Source organism: Muntiacus reevesi, chromosome 2 (genome assembly GCF_963930625.1).
Source record: "Muntiacus reevesi chromosome 2, mMunRee1.1, whole genome shotgun sequence".
In the NCBI taxonomy this organism is placed as follows: domain Eukaryota; kingdom Metazoa; phylum Chordata; class Mammalia; order Artiodactyla; family Cervidae; genus Muntiacus; species Muntiacus reevesi.
The window spans coordinates 2207769-2223685 of NC_089250.1; the positions used below are offsets into that span (position 1 = coordinate 2207769).

Here is a 15917-nt window from a genome sequence, read left to right on the forward strand (position 1 = left end):
CTTTCACTTTTATCAAGAGACTCTTTAGTTCCTCTTTGCTTTCTGCCATAAGGGTGGTGTCATCTGAGTATCTGAGGTTATTGCTATTTCTCCTGGCATTCTTGATTCCAGCTTGTGCTTCCTCCATCCCAGCATTTCTCATGATGTACTCTGCATATAAGTTAAATAAGCAGGGTGACAGTATACAGCCTTGATGTACCTCTTTTCCTATTTGGAACCAGTCTATTGTTCCATGTCCAGTTCTAACTGTTGCTTCTTGACCTGCATACAGGTTTCTCAGGAGGCAGGTCAGACGGTCTGGTATTCCCATGTCTTTCAGAATTTTCCACAGTTTGTTGTGATTCACACAGTCAAAGGCTTTGGTGTGACTTCTTACAGATAACATCTGAGGGTCTGCAGAATTGAGAGGTACACGGAGAGCTGGGGATAGATCAGAGTAAGAAGAGAAGAAGTAAGTATGAAGTCTTAGACAACCACAAGAATCCAGAATTAGCTTTGTTTTCTGGTTGCTGGTAATCCGCCTCCTGCCTCTCATGTATCATAGGATCGCATTAGAGCTGAACCTGATTTTGTTCATCGTTTCTTTTATTTTGCAGTTGAAAGACTGTAAGAAAGGGCTCAAGATCACTTTCCATGTACCATGTCTTTCTTCTTTAATGCTTGGGCAGAAAAGGAATTATTTAGTTCTATGAGTAAGACTTGCCAATCATTCCTTTGTTCTCTTATATGTCTTTTGAATATTATTTATGTCAACATATCTCTCTCCCAGTGCTGCTCAGGTTTAAGCCCGTTGATGTCTTTTCTCAATAAGAGTGTGGATGTAATAAGAAAGATGTATTCATTGTCTCTTCATTTACATGGTCAGAGTTCTGTGAACTATTTTCAGAAGCTGGTCAGTATTATCTTTTATAAGGGTCTGAACATCATGGGGTGTATGTCCTTAGTACGTTGCTTCCCCAAATCCCAGCTGCAAACCTGTGGTCTCTCCCCTCAGAGCTGTAATACATTCACCCCACAGTGCTTATGACCAAGTGGAGATCTTCTGCAGTCTTATTTCTCTGAGATGTCCTGGTAATGATCTTTCTCCTCTTTGTGTTTTCAAATAAAGATATTTTTGTGACTTTTAACACAAGTTTTGCCATTGTTTCCTTGCCTTTGGGTTATCCTGATTGCACTGTGCTTCCTTTCTGAAATGTGAACATTTTCGGGAAAGCAAAAGGTTATCTGGTGGAGCAGATGTAAAGAGAAGTGAAGTTTCATATTGTTGTGGTGCTTATTTGCTGCAAATGTAGAATAAGGGGATTATGATACATATATTTTAAGGACTTGGTTTTCCTCGCTGTTGTTTCTGAAAAAAGGATATTCTTCTAGTGAATATTGTGCCCTCTGATAAATTTTGGTGATGATTACTTGGGAGCAGCTTTCAAATGTTTAGCATTCTTCTATCCTTGCAGAACTAAGACACTATTTTTTAAACTGATAGGCAAATATATTTAAATGCATACCTTTGCATACTAGAGCCACGCTTCTTAAATTTGAGCACATCAGAATCAACTGACAAGATTGTTAAAATACAGATTCATAGGTTCCACCGCAGAAGGCCTGTTTGGGTAGGTCTGGAGTGGGGCCCCGGAGTGTGCATTCCTGTCAAGCTCCTGAGGGTGGCGCCCCTGCTGCTCTTCAGAAACTGCCCTGCAGGGGGCACCAGGCTAGAGCACGCACCCCTCTGTGCACAGACTGCCTGAGAACACTTGGATCCCCTTCTGCCTGTCCCTAACTTTGTTTCTTTCCTTAACTGAGGCTCTTCCTTCTCTTAAATCCATGTGGATTTGCCCCCATGATCTCCATGAGTCCTGAACACTTACCAGAGAGCCTAGCTTTAAACTGAAAGACTTAATCCTAATAAGAAAGAAAACCTTGTGAGTGTAGTGCCCAACCAGAACAGAACCACAGTGGGGTCCAAAACGGCCCCTTTGTGCCTCATCCATCTTCCTCCATGGGAGTGTTTACAGAGACGGGAGAAGGGAAGCGCCCAGAATACTACCGGGTTTTATTTGCTTGGATTGAAGCCCTGCATTCTCCCCGGAGGCGCGGTGCTTGTTGCTCCCGTGGGGCGGGCTCTGGAGTCGCATGCCAGCATCCACTTCCCAAACGAGATGGCTCAGAGCATGCCTTCACCTGCCTGGCACCCCACGGTCCACTGTACCATCTCTCTGCTCCCCAGGGCTTTTCTTCCTTATGGGCTTGAGGCCTGTTATTCATGTAACAGTTTCTGCTCTGGCACTTGCATGGATGGGAGCCGTTATTTCTTAGATTCCAGCAGAAGCATGCTTCATTGGGATAAATTGGCAGAGGGATATTGATTCCTTAGGAGCTAACACTCTTCACTTGGGGGGGTGGTGGGACCAGAACAGGCAAGGCCGCGAGTGCTCTAGGATGACGTCACGTGTTCTATTGGTCAAAGGCATTTACGCTGTGGCCCCACTCTGCAAATGACCGTTCCACAACAAATGGGCAAGAGAAATCCATACAAACTTTTAGCAATTGTTTCTTCAATACTTTTCCAGTAGTGCTTTTCAAAGTCTGTGCATATATTTGGGTAAAGAGTCATTGCTAGGGTCCTACCTATTGACTGAGTTTTGCTCACATGTCTATCTGCCATTTTTTCATTCCAGTTTCCTCTCTTTCTTTATTTGATGGATGACCAGGGACTTAGTGTTTGGTCCTTAAATCTACCATGAACAATAAGGAAGTTTAATAGACCCACTACCTGTAGATACAGGGATAGATACACACACACACTCACTCACTCGATTGTAGCTAAGTCAGTAAGTTGGACTTTCTTCATCTTTTCTGTGAAGTTAGGGTGACAAAACTGCAGAAATTTGCTCCCGGTGCCTCATATAATATAATACCAGGAGCCTATGGGTGCTGATTTGAAAAGAATGACATTACCAGCCTCCCAAATGCCTTTAAATATTGATGCACTTTCTGCCCAGAGGATTTCCTCAGGTCAAACCAAGTTAGATTTCACAGTGAAATAGAATTTCTGAACATTGATATTTAAATATAAATTTTCATGTTGTTTTGAGCTTGTAAATATCCTTGTGCAGATTTTCATCCTTATTACAATGAATTCATTTTCATAAATATTTACTCAAGAGAATAAAGTTCACAATGCCCCCCAAAATCTTTTATTCATTTAGAAAGATATAATGAAAATGAAATTATATTTATCTATCTAACTTTAGTGATTTGGAGGTTTCTTTGTTATTGTTTTTGGTTTGGCACTTACATGGGTATGATTTTTGCTTTTGTTTATCTTTTTTTTAAAAGATTTTTTATCTCACTTTATAAACACTTTTGCCAGATATCTTCCCTGTGGTATGACAAGACCCTACCATTTTCTCTGTTCATCAAATTTGAATGAAAAAAAAAAGTATATTTTGTCTCTCCATCTTCAGTTCAGGGGAGGGAACCAACAAGTTACTGCCAAATTTGGACCTTTTTGTAGTCTGTTTTAGTGAGAAAGACAGGAGAAAAGCAAAATCTCTTTGTAACTATAAACATGGTATTATACATACATCTTCTATTAAAATTACAGTTTAGTGATGTGTAATAGCCCAAGGGTGAGGAAGGTGAACCTAAACGGAGTTATTTTCTCATCATAGCATCAACGAGATCCTCGACTGAATGAAATTTTATTCCCATTTTATGATGCTAAAAGGGCAATGCAGATCATTGAGATGTATGAGCCTGATGAAGATTTGAAGAAACAAGGTAAGAAAAATGAAAAATAAAAGAGAATTTTTCATTATTTAAAAAATTCAAGAGTTTATGTGACTTTTAAAATCCTTGCATTTTTAGCTAAATGTATTTTTAAATGCTTTGGAGCTCTCTAGAGACAAGGATTGACAACTGACTGAATTTTTTTGTTCCTAAAACAGTATAAATTTTGCCTTACATCAAAGTTTGTTTTTGCTGCCTGAAATATAATGCTAAATTTATTGTTAAAGTATAGTGATATTTCCCCATGTACTTTCTTATATTAGATCCTTAATGTTGCATACTGCTTAAAATGTAAAAATGCCAATTTTAGTCTCTGTTTGCCATCTCTGGGAAAAATTGGCATTTCCTGTAAAAATTCACACCTTTCTTTTGTCCCTTGAGTTTCAGCAGGCTAGCTAAATTTAATACATGATTTGAGGAGGCTTTTTGCTCACCATTTGACCCCTGGTATGGAAGATAAATGCAATTGACATGAAATTAAATAGGAATCAACTTAACAAATTGTTGGGGTTTCTGACCCTTTACCTGTCTCAGTGAAACTCTGGAAACAGTGTGTTGTTCATTTCAATATTTAGCAAAGGACAGGTATGGGGAAGAAATTCAATATTGGTTCTATAACCATGAGAAATACCTGCCAAAGCTGGGAGCAATGATGATAATACAGTATCGCCAGAGAGGGCCAGGAGATACCTGGGCTAGAGCCTCTGGCCTTATGTCTCAGTGGAGAGTGAAGAGAGATGCAGGTTAAGTTCTTTCTGTCCCATTTGCCCATGAGTATCCTGGCCTCAGTCTCCTCCTGTTTAGAATAGAGGTTCTTCTCTCTCTCTCTCTCTTTTTTTTTTTTTTTTTTTTTGTATCTCAGTGAGCATGGACAAAAGGTTCATGCATTTTCTGGACCTACATAGACCTGCGTATACACCCACCACACCATGTGGCCACACCCCTGATGTTTTTCTAAGCCCAACGGTGTTTTCCCCTTGGTTATAATCATACATTTATACTTTCCTGTTAGAGTCTCAAATATCTATTTTCAGCCAGACTGCTTCATTACTTCCCTCTGAGTGTCATAATCAACTCCACAGAGCATGTGATGAAAGTGAAGTGAGGAGTGGCTTTGCAGGAAAGCTAGCACCTTGCAGTGGTGGGAGGTGATGTGATTTTTGTTGCTTACCCTGTCGCTGTGTGACCTTGAACAATGACCTCTATTCATAGACCTCAGTTTCCCTGCTTATAAGATGGTGAGGTTCATACCATCATTCCACTAGTATTTCTCTTCCCTGCTTTCAATCCTTAAAGTTTATAGAGGACTGACTGAGTGCCAAGCACTGTTCTAGATGCTGGGGATTCAAAATGAAAGAAGGTGGTTGCAGAAAAGCTATTGAAGGAGAAAGACTGATGACTCAGTAGTACCTCGGCAGTATGATAAACGTTCTGATAGAGATGTGTCTTTGATTATTAGAATGTCCTAAAAGTCTGACATTACCACTGACACGTCTAAAAAGTATAGCTTCATCATTTCACAAATGACAGGAGCGTTAAAGTCTGTCATTAGCAAGTATGGGTGAGAATATGGTGCCAAAGGCATTGTAAACTCTCTGAGTGTGTAAATTGATACAAACAGCCACTTGGTGAATAATTTGTCCGTAATCAAGTGAAAAATATGCCTCTCCTGCAGCCCAGCCTCTTCGCTTCCGGGTGTGGGTCTGGTGTCAGAGTGGCCCTGCTCAGGCCTCAGATCTCTGCCCCTTTTGCCCGCTCCTTGGATGAGCTCATCTAAACCCAGTGGCTTTAAGTGTCTTCTGTACACATGCGGCTTTCAGATTAAACTCTCCGTTCCTAATCTCTCTCTTAAACCACAGATCTGTGTAATAGACCTCTCCATTTGGATGGTGAGTGGGCATTTCAGATATATGTATGTTTACAATACGCTTTCATTTCCCCCATCCACAGACTGTTCCTTTCCCAACTTAGAAAATGGTATCATCACTCTCCCACCTTTTCATGCCAAAAGTCTTGGAGTCATCCTTGACTTGTTTTGCTCTTTCACATCACTTCTAATCCATCCTCAAAACCTGTAAGATCCATCCTGAAAATAAATCCTGAGTAAATCACTCTCATTGTCTCCACCTTTACCAGACTGTCTGAGCCTACATCAACTCTTCCTGGATGATGCCAGCTAACTTCTAACTAGTTTGCTTTTTTCAATGCCCTGCAATTTATGCACCACACAGCAGCCCAAGTAAACCTTTTAAAATCATGTCTAATCATGTTCTTCCGCTGTTCAAAATCCTCCGATGGCTTCCCAACACACTTGGTACTTAATGAAGACTGAAGTCCAACTGATGTAGTCTTTAGATTCCTCTCCAGCTACTTCCCCCTTCATCACGTGGTCTCTGCACTTGCTGATCTTTCTGCCGTGAATGGGGTACCCCCAGGTGTGCATGTGATTGCTCCCCTGCATGAATGTGACCTCATCAGAAGGGCTCTTGTGGGCCACACATCGAACACAGCACCCTGGTCATTCTTTATCACTTTGATTTCCTGCTTTCAGTTTCCTGCTAGCACTTTCATAACATTATGTTTCTTTGCTAATTTATTTTTCTCTCACCCACAATATATGAGTTTCATGAAAGCAGGCCTTGTCTGTTTCTTCTGTCCTGCATCTATCACAGTGCCTAGAAAAGTGTGAATGTATATGCCCAAGGAGATAGACACACAGATTTTTGCTGCCGTACTTTTAGTTATAAACAGAAATGACCTAAATATCTATCGACAGAATGATGGACCATGGACTATGGTATTAATGTATTCACATATGGACCTTATACTCTTCACACTGCCTACCACTACTGTACATCACTCAATGAAAAGTAAATGACCAAGAGCTACTGGTATTAACTAGATAAATCATAAGAAATGTAAAAAATGTTTTATATAAACTTATAAATAGCCAAAAATATCTATTTTTTGGATAAGTGCTTATATATAGTAAAGTTACAAAACATTTTGGGAATGTAAACATGAATAAAAAGATGGAATTGAATGGACTTGAGGTGGGGCATGCAGGGTACTTCACTGGCACCTGTAATTATATATTACTTTAAAAAAGTGTAAAGTAGATAAAGGAAAAGATAAAATCAGACAAGGCTGAGGTGTAGGTCCTTGGCTATTTATCATGGTATCATCTGTACTCTTCTGTACACTTGAAATCACCTTGTAACTTTCAAATGCTAGAGAAAAGCAAGAAAGTTGAGGTTATCGGTGGTTGACTGGGTAAGAGAAGATGTAGAAATATTGCTGTCTCTCCTGCATTTAACACACTGGCCCTGCCCCTCTTCACAAAGACATGCCTGAGATGATCACTGTCTCTTGGGGTCACATTTCAATGACCATGGAATACTCATCTCACAAGTCCTATACCCCATTTCTTTAGATGAGATAGGGAAATGGAATTATTTGAATGCAGAGAGGCCACTGCTCCCTCCTCCACTTTGGGTTCTGGTGCTACACGTCTGAACTTAGGGAACTGAATGCTTTTGCGATCATGGATATGAAAACAGATGCCACCTATTTGTAGAAGACATTATGTTACTTATGCAACATGGGTACTTTGTTCAATTTCTGAAAGATGAAGTTTCTTGGGAAAGACACTGTGAAGTAGTATTTACTCCTCCTGTTTAAGCTGCTTCAGATGTCATAAATAAAACTTGTGTATCTTCAAAACCATAAATCTACTATGATACTCTTTCCCCCCCTCAGGCCTCATATCAAGTGATGGGTTTTGCAGATACCTGATGTCAGATGAAAACGCCCCCGTCTTCCTAGATCGTCTAGAGCTGTACCAAGAAATGGACCACCCTCTGGCTCACTACTTCATCAGCTCTTCCCACAACACCTATCTCACTGGCAAACAGTTTGGTGGGAAATCTTCCGTAGAAATGTACAGACAGGTCCTCCTGGCTGGTTGCAGGTTAGAAACTCAAGACATTATTCTTTGTATATGATTCCCTTCAACTGAATTTACTCTTCTCTGAAAAATTAGAGGTAACATTCAGAGTGAAGAGGACATTTATCTTTTTCTTTAATGGATTATGATGGTTATTTAACTTTGAGGAAGGAAGAAGGTATCTGTTCTGGAAAGATCTAGAGTCCTCCTATGGGTCAAAAGATTTTTTTTTACTGTAAATTTAAAATATTCCCCCCAAATTACAACAACAACAACAAAAAATAGCTTACTTTAAGAAGTCATGCAAAATTTTCTTTGGGTCCTATGCACTTGAAGTATAGCTTTGTTGTTGTTGTTTAGTCACTAAGTCATGTCCTACTCTTTGCTACCCCATGGGCTGTAGCCACACCAGGCTCCTCTGACCATGGGATATTTCAGGCAGAGATAGTGGAGTGGGTTGCCATTTCCTTCTCCAGGGGATCTTCCCGACCCAGGGATCGAACCCACGTCTCCTGCATTACAGGAGCATTCTTTACTGCTGATCCCCCAGGGAAGCCCAAATATAGCTTTCCTTAATGTTAAATGTTCTAAAATTTTATTCTCTGACAATAAATATTATTTGAAATGGTTTTTATTTTATAGAAATTGGAAAATATTTGAGGTTTAAAATATGGTGAAAATGCTGAAAGTGAAAATTAAGAAATATTGTTATATTGTGATATTTTTCTTGATTGTCAATGATCAATACATAATTTTTTACCTCACTATTTTTGTACATATAGAAATACTTTAAAAGACTTTAAGTACTTGAATATGAGTCACTGAAACAATTAGAATATTTTCATTTATGGCTGAAGTAGCATCATCCCAATGATAAAATTTTTACAGTATTCCTTAACAGCCTCTAAACCCTAATCCATATCTAAATTTTCCTAGTTGTTCCTAAATCGTTCTTGATCACAGCTTTGTCACAGCTAAGGTTTCATCCAGAACCACTCTGCTTGTTCTATCTGCTGTCTCTCAGTCTACAGTAGTCTGTTTTTGATGACACCAATCTGATGCTATTTTAAGCTGCATCCTCCACAAAATAATCGCATTACTTCACTCATGCGATTTTTTTACTTCTATAGAAAGTAACTTATTTTGATATCTTTTCTTTTCATTTGTATACACACTGTTTGATTGTAAAGGTTCAATACTGTGAAATCACTGTATTCCTAGATGTGTTGAACTTGACTGTTGGGATGGGAAAGGTGAGGACCAAGAACCGATAATAACTCATGGAAAAGCAATGTGCACAGATATCCTTTTTAAGGTGAGTGTTTTGTTTGCTTGATTTTGACTTTGGGGCTTGTTTCCTTTTTTGTTGAAGTATGGTTGATTTACAGTGTTTAGTTTCTGGTGTATAGCACAGTAATTCAGTTATGTGCATGTGTGTGTGTTTTCATTCATATTCTTTTCTATTTTAGTTTATTATAAGATACTGAGTATAGTTCCCTGTGCCATATAGTAGGGCCTTGCTGTTTAGTTTATATATAGTAGTTCATATCTGCTAATCCCATTTAGCCTTCCCCCACCCCTTTTCCCCTATGGTAACCATACGTTTGTTCTCTGTGTCTGTGAGGCTCTTTCTGTTTTATAAATAAGTTCATTTGCATCATATTTTAGATCCCATATATAAGTAGTATCATATGGTATTTGTCTTTCTTTTTCAGACTCTTCACTTAGTGTGATAATTTCTAGGTCCATCCATTTTGCTGTAAATGGTGCAATTTCATTCTTTTTTATGGCTGAGTAGTATTCTATTGTGTATATATGTACCATATTTTCCTTATCCATTTCACTGCCGATGGACATTTAGGTTGCTTTCATGCCTTGATTATTGTGAATAATGCTGCTGTGAACACTGGGGTACATGTGTCTTTTCCAATTAGAGCTTTCCATGGATATTTACCCAGGAGTGGGATTGCTGGATCATATGGCAACTCAGGTTTTAGCTTTTTAAGAAACCTCTGTACTATTTTCCATAGTGTCTGCACCAATTTACATCCCCACCCACAGTGTAGGAGAGTTCCAAGGTAAGTTTTAAAGTTATATCACTATAAACTTTCCAAACTATTGTGGAAATAGAGAGGTTGAGTGGAGAGACAAATTATTCATTTTCTCAAGCATCTTACCTTTATATTCCCTTTTTCCAGTTTTTCAGAAAAAGTCAAGAAAAGTATTTTCTCCACTTAATATCTCCCTCATGCTGCTTTTTCTGCTTTCAAATGGTGACAGTGCCATATAATGAGGTTCCTCTGGGAGAACCTTCTTTGTTCCACTTACTTTAAAAACAGTCTTTCATTGTCTTATCTATTTTTGTGCTTGCTTAGTTTGCATTTTTCCTGAAGGGCTTTCAAAGTGGAATAAAAAGATAAATAGGATATAGAAAATAAAATAAATAGTGCCCATACAGATAAGAAGGTAAGATAATGAGATTAGAGTTTTATGAATCCCTGTCAAGAAATCGTATAAACTGTCCCTACCACAAATTGGGCTCCAAACTTTTTGAATTCAGTGCAAGAAGAGAGGGCTTCCCAGGTTGCTCAGTGGTAAAGAATCCACCTGCCAATCCAGAAGACATGTGGGACTCGGCTTCAACCCCTGGGTGGGGAAGATCCCCAGGAGAAGGAAATGGCAATCCGCTCTAGTGTTCTTGCCTGGAAAATTCCATGGACAGAGAAGCCTGGCGGTCTACAGTCCATGGGGTCTCGAAGAGTTGGACATGACTGAGCACGTGCACAGGTGCACACGTGCAAGGAGGCAAGCATGATAGTTGGCAGGGTTTATCAAGCACTACAGAGTAGTTTAAAAAGGCTGCGGCTCAGATGGTGAAGAATATGCCTGCAATGCAGGAGACACAGGTTCGATCCCCGGGTTGGGACAATCCCCTGAAGAAGGGACTAGCAACCCACTCCAGTATTCTTGCCTGGAAAATTCTATGGGCAGAGAAGCCTGGTCGGCTACAGTGCACGGGATCACAAAAAGTTAGACACTCCTGAGCGACTAACACTTTCACAGAGTGGTTGGTCCAGAGAAGCACTGTTATTCCCAGTTGTGTGTGTGCATGCTTGGTCGCATCTGACTCTCTGCGACCCTATGGACTGTGGCAGTCCAGGTTCCTCTGTCCCCGGGGTGGGTTGCCGTTTCCTTCTCCGGAGGACCTTCCCAGATCAGGGATGGGACACACACCTCCCGCGGTGGCAGGCGGATTCTTTGCCACTTTGCCAGCTGGGAGGTCCCTGTCCCCAGTACTGAGCCCAGATAGAAGTGCACCACCCCGCACCCTTCAAGATCCTCACAGAATGTAGTATGCAGTTTTACAAATAGGCACTTCAATGGTGACCTTTTGGTGATCTCTATGTAAAATCTGAAGATTGATTTCTTAGAAAATGCCTCAATATGCTCCAGTGATGTCCTGCCAAAAGACAAATCAAAAAGTGAAATTCTGCAGTTGGACAGTATGTCAAGCACATCAGCCTCTGTCAGGCTCCCGTAACTCAGAAGAGTTATTGCAGCTTCTGGATCAGTGGTTCTCAACTCTGCCAACATGTGGAAAATCATTGGAGGTTTTCTTAAAAACAGACACCCAGACCCTGAATCCATGACACTCCGTGCATATCATTTCTCTTAGCCAAGATGTTGGCGAGTTTTGAATAGCAATGAATTCAAGATTATGCTTCCTGAGAAGTACCAAGGTTATGTTCAAGTGGGAAGCCATGAGTTTGCAGAGCCAACCAAACTGACAGGAAGGGTTAATGTCCCTTTCCTAGAATTAAAGAGCTAATAAGGAAGCTTAAGCTGAAAAGAAGGCTCTTCCCCCTCATTTCAGAAATGAGCAAAAGAAAACCCATAGGTGGAGCCAAGATTCTCTAAAAGGAGGGATTCTTGGTCAACTCAAGTGGACAGTCAAGGCACTTGGGAAGCAACTTGTGACATGTTTACCTGGGAAGAAACTTCAAGCAAAAATAGCTAAAGGACCACCTAAACCATAAGAGTGCTTCATAAAATACTCCAAGACTGTCTAGCCTATGTTGTTATTCTTTCAAATGGACTTCCCTAGATAACTACTATAAAATACTTCCCCAACTAACAGAATGATGGGACTTGTCCCAGGGTCAACTATAAACCAGTAAGAATTTGAGGATTTTTACCAAATATGATGCTCTGGTTGTGGAAGTGAGAAATTGGACTTTCTGAAGCTAAGCAGAGAGCTGCCATCTGTGTAAAGTGGCAGGCAGGGAGGACTTGCTCAGCTCTTTGAAAAGTTGTTTTAAGTGACCGAGTTGTTGGTTCAGAGAGGAGTGTCCTTGTCCCTGTTTAGCCTCATATGTTGCTTGAGCAAGGAGAACCTTCACCCCGTGACCCCCAACTTTCACCAGGCTAATACAAAACAAAAGACATTGCAAACATCACATCAATTCACAGGAATCTTCATAGAATGAAGGAGATGTAGCCTAAGTCTGGTTCCCAAAGGAAACTCAATAAAAGCTTCTGTTTCACCAATGTGTTTTTCCTCAAGGCAAGAGGAGGAGAGGGGTCCATTGCAAAAATCTCTGAAAGGTGAAAGCTCACTGGCTCCTCAGTGAGAATGGTGAACTCTGAGCCCATTGTGGCAGATTATTGAGCAAGAAATTGCACTGCCGTTTAGGTGAAATGGCAGTTACTGGTACCCTAATTTTGGAGAAGTAAACAATAACTTTGAAAGCAGTGTAGTTAACCATGAACTGTGCTTACATCTAACCACAGGGGACTCAGCATGGAGTGGTGAGTGGGCTCTCCAGGTTTGAATTGCCAGAACTGACTTTCTGAAAAGCTCAAATTGTTAGTCTCCAACTGATTTCAGGTGCTTTAATTTTTTTCTTTCATTTCTCATTAACACTCTTTGTCTTTAAAGGATGTTATTCAAGCCATCAAGGAAACTGCCTTTGTCACATCGGAATATCCTGTAATTCTCTCCTTTGAAAATCACTGCAGGTATAGTGATTCATTCTACCCTGTCTCTCCGTGTTGTTTGCTAACCCCCCTTTCCCATCCCTGCTCTGCATCTTTTTGAATAACTGAACAGTTTCTTTTGTGAAGTGGTAACTACCTATAGTCTTATGGGAAAAAAAAGAAGGAACTGAAACCACTATTCCCCGACACCTCCAAAAGAGAAGAAAAAAGTCCTTTTAATATGTTTTAGAAATACGTCCTCTAAACCAAAGATCCGAGAGCAGGACACCTTGCTCAAAGCTCCAAGGAATTAGAAGGCTTGGCAGTATATTTGTAGTCAGGTGTGATGGACTTGAAAGACACTTTTTATTCTGCTTACTAGCTCTTAGTTCAGCAGCGGAATCTATTTTTTAAGCTACAACAATTAGCTCGTTAGCATCAAAGGGATAATCATTTTGCTGAGTGGGAGTTTTTAATCACTAGAAATGGATGTTTCTTGTTCTTATCCTGGACAGTTAATGGATGTTTGAATTTACAAATGTCGGTTCTTTCCCTCCAGCAAATATCAACAGTACAAGATGTCCAAATATTGTGAAGATCTATTTGGAGATCTCCTGTTGAAACAAGCACTTGAATCACATCCAGTATGTATTTTTAGCAAACCATATTTCTAACATGAATGGATTTGTTTTGAAATTCATTTCTGAAGGGTCAAGTAGTTCTAGAGAACTGGTGTTAAAGAGCTTCATATTTATTTAAATTCGTTGGTATGGAAAGCTTCCACCGTGCTTCAGAAAGGTGTGGAGAGAGAGATACAGTGTAAGCATCTGGGTCAATTTAATTCAGAATATTGTGGGATCTTTATGGTTTCTGAAACCTCTGTCTTAAATGCTCTCCAGGTAAGTCAAATGTACACCCAGGGTTCAGCACCCATTGGAGCCTGTTGCTATGGAAAGTTCCCTGGATTAAGTCACAGGAGCCTGAGGTTCAAGCTCCCAAGTCCGAATCAAACTCTTGGGCAACGTTATATGCCCATTTTTGAGCTTCATTTTTTAAACCTACTAATTCCTTCATCAGGCAAAGAATTTGTAACCTGTGACCCATAGATAGGCTTTGCAGGGTCTGTGAGCTCATTCTAATTACATACAAGTTGTTTTTGTGTATAGAGTCATTCGAGAAAGTTCATCAGATTTTTACAAAGATCCACATCCCCCAAGTGGTTAAGGTTCACTGTGTTTAAGGTGTTGGGAGTAACAAGAAACTCCTGGAGTGAAAGTATGAAACATTCGACAGTAATGAAGTGTTTTGCCCCACTATTGACGTGCAGCTGATAGACCCAAACACAGTAACAGTAGGCAGCGATTGTACATCACCATGACTGACATCTGTACCCCCTGGGAATACATCAGGTGGTTTAACAATGAGTTTTGTAGAAGTGCATCTGTGGGAATTGAAAAAACTATATAAGGATATTTACCACCTGCTGAAGCTATGGCTGCTGGCACCCTGCCCACAGCCTGCAGGGCTTCCCTCTTCCCCGCTTAGCAGCCTAATCTCCACCTGTCGCCCCTGCCGCTGCTGACTCAGGGGATGCTCTGCTCCCTGGAACTCTGCCCACATGGGAACGTCAAGCCAGAGGTGCCAGAGAATTACCACGTCTACCCCGTGCTTCACCACTCCTCAGGAGGTTCCACTCTGAGCACCTGGGCCCCACTGCCCCCCGGGTTCCGCAGGGGGATCCCGCTCCCACACGCAGGGCTCGATAACACTCCCCGATGGGCTGGCTGTCTTCTGTTCTCACTCTTCTCCTCCTCCGTTGGGATTCCCTGGAGCTGCCTCCCAAACAGATGACTGGCGCTTTCATCTTTGTCCCAGACTGACTCTAAGGGAACGTAAACTAAGAAACAGCCCTGATTTATTTTATTTTTAACCTCGGTCCTTTGTGTATTTTATTTCCTTTGTTAGACTAAGGTACTTGCTTTTACAGAAAGTTCTCTGCGTTTTTTGTGAAGTGATGTGCATGTACATGAAAAGTTTTGGGAAGTCTGTAGCATAAACGAGACTAAGTTCTGAACTACAGAACGTTCAGTCCTGGGAGCAGGGCACAGGATACAAATGTAAAACCATAACTGAAAAGAAGATGGACTATTATGTGTTGGATATTTATTGCCACTATCCAAGTGTAAGAGAGATCACTGGGTGTGAACTGGGTACGGCAGGCTTCCGAAAGGAAGCAGAATTTCGGCCAAGGGTTTCTTTAGAGACAGAATGGATGTAGGAGGGCACAGTGCCTTGCATGTATCAATAGTATAAAAGTTCGTTTGGAAAGTGCATGGACATGTGGAACAGTTGTATAGATGGACGGTGGGGGGATGGGGAGCGGATGGGGATGGATAAGACAGTTCTGTGGATCAGTTGTTGTTCAGTTGCTAAGTCACGTTTGACTCTTAGAGACCCCGTGGACGGCAGCACGCCAGGCCGCTCTTCCTTCACTATCTCCTGGAATTTGCTCATGTCCACTGAATCAAGGATGCCATCCAAGCACCTCATGCTCTGTTGCCCCCTTCTCCTCCTTCTCTCAGTCTTTCCCAACATTAGGGTCTTTTCCAGTGAGTCGGCTCTTTGTATCACCTGGCCAAAGTGTTGGAGCTCCAGCTCCAGCATCAGTCCTTCCAGTGAATATTCAGGGTTGATTTCCTTTGGGATCGACTGGGTTGATTTCCTTTTGGTCCAAGGGACTCTCAAGGGTTCTCCAGCCCCACAATTCCAAAGTATTAGTTCTTCCTTGCTCAACTTTCTTTATGGACCAGCTCTCACATCTATATCTGACCACTGGAAAAGTCACAGCTTTGACTCTACAGACCTCTGTCAACAAAGTGATCTCTTTGCTTTCCAATATGCTCTCTAGGTTTGTCATAGCTTTCCTTCCAAGGGGCAAGCGTCTTTTAATTTCATGGCTGCAGTCAGCCTCTGCAGTGATTTTGGAGCCCAAGAAAATAAAAACTGCCACCATTGCCACTTTTTTCCCATCTATTTGCCATGAAGTCATGGGACTGGATGCCGTGATCTTAGTTATTTGCATGTTAAGTTTCAAGCCAGCTTTTTCACTCTCTTCTTTAAACTTCATCAAGAGGCTCTTTAGTTTCTCTTTGCTTTCTGCCTTAAGGCTATTGATATTTTTCCCAGCAATCTTGATTCCAGCTTG

At 41.0% G+C, this 15917-nt stretch overlaps 1 protein-coding gene across 6 annotated transcripts in view; it reads left to right on the forward strand.

Moving 5' to 3' along the window:
• Positions 1-15917, forward strand: part of PLCB4 (phospholipase C beta 4) — a 451857-nt gene that overhangs the window by 344807 nt on the left and 91133 nt on the right. For all 6 annotated transcript variants that reach the window (XM_065920857.1, XM_065920858.1, XM_065920854.1 and 3 more), the window contains 5 exons: positions 3672-3780; positions 7549-7759; positions 8957-9050; positions 12675-12754; positions 13272-13356. In XM_065920857.1, the coding sequence (XP_065776929.1) occupies positions 3672-3780; positions 7549-7759; positions 8957-9050; positions 12675-12754; positions 13272-13356 (579 nt within the window). The remainder of the gene's footprint in view (positions 1-3671; positions 3781-7548; positions 7760-8956; positions 9051-12674; positions 12755-13271; positions 13357-15917) is intronic.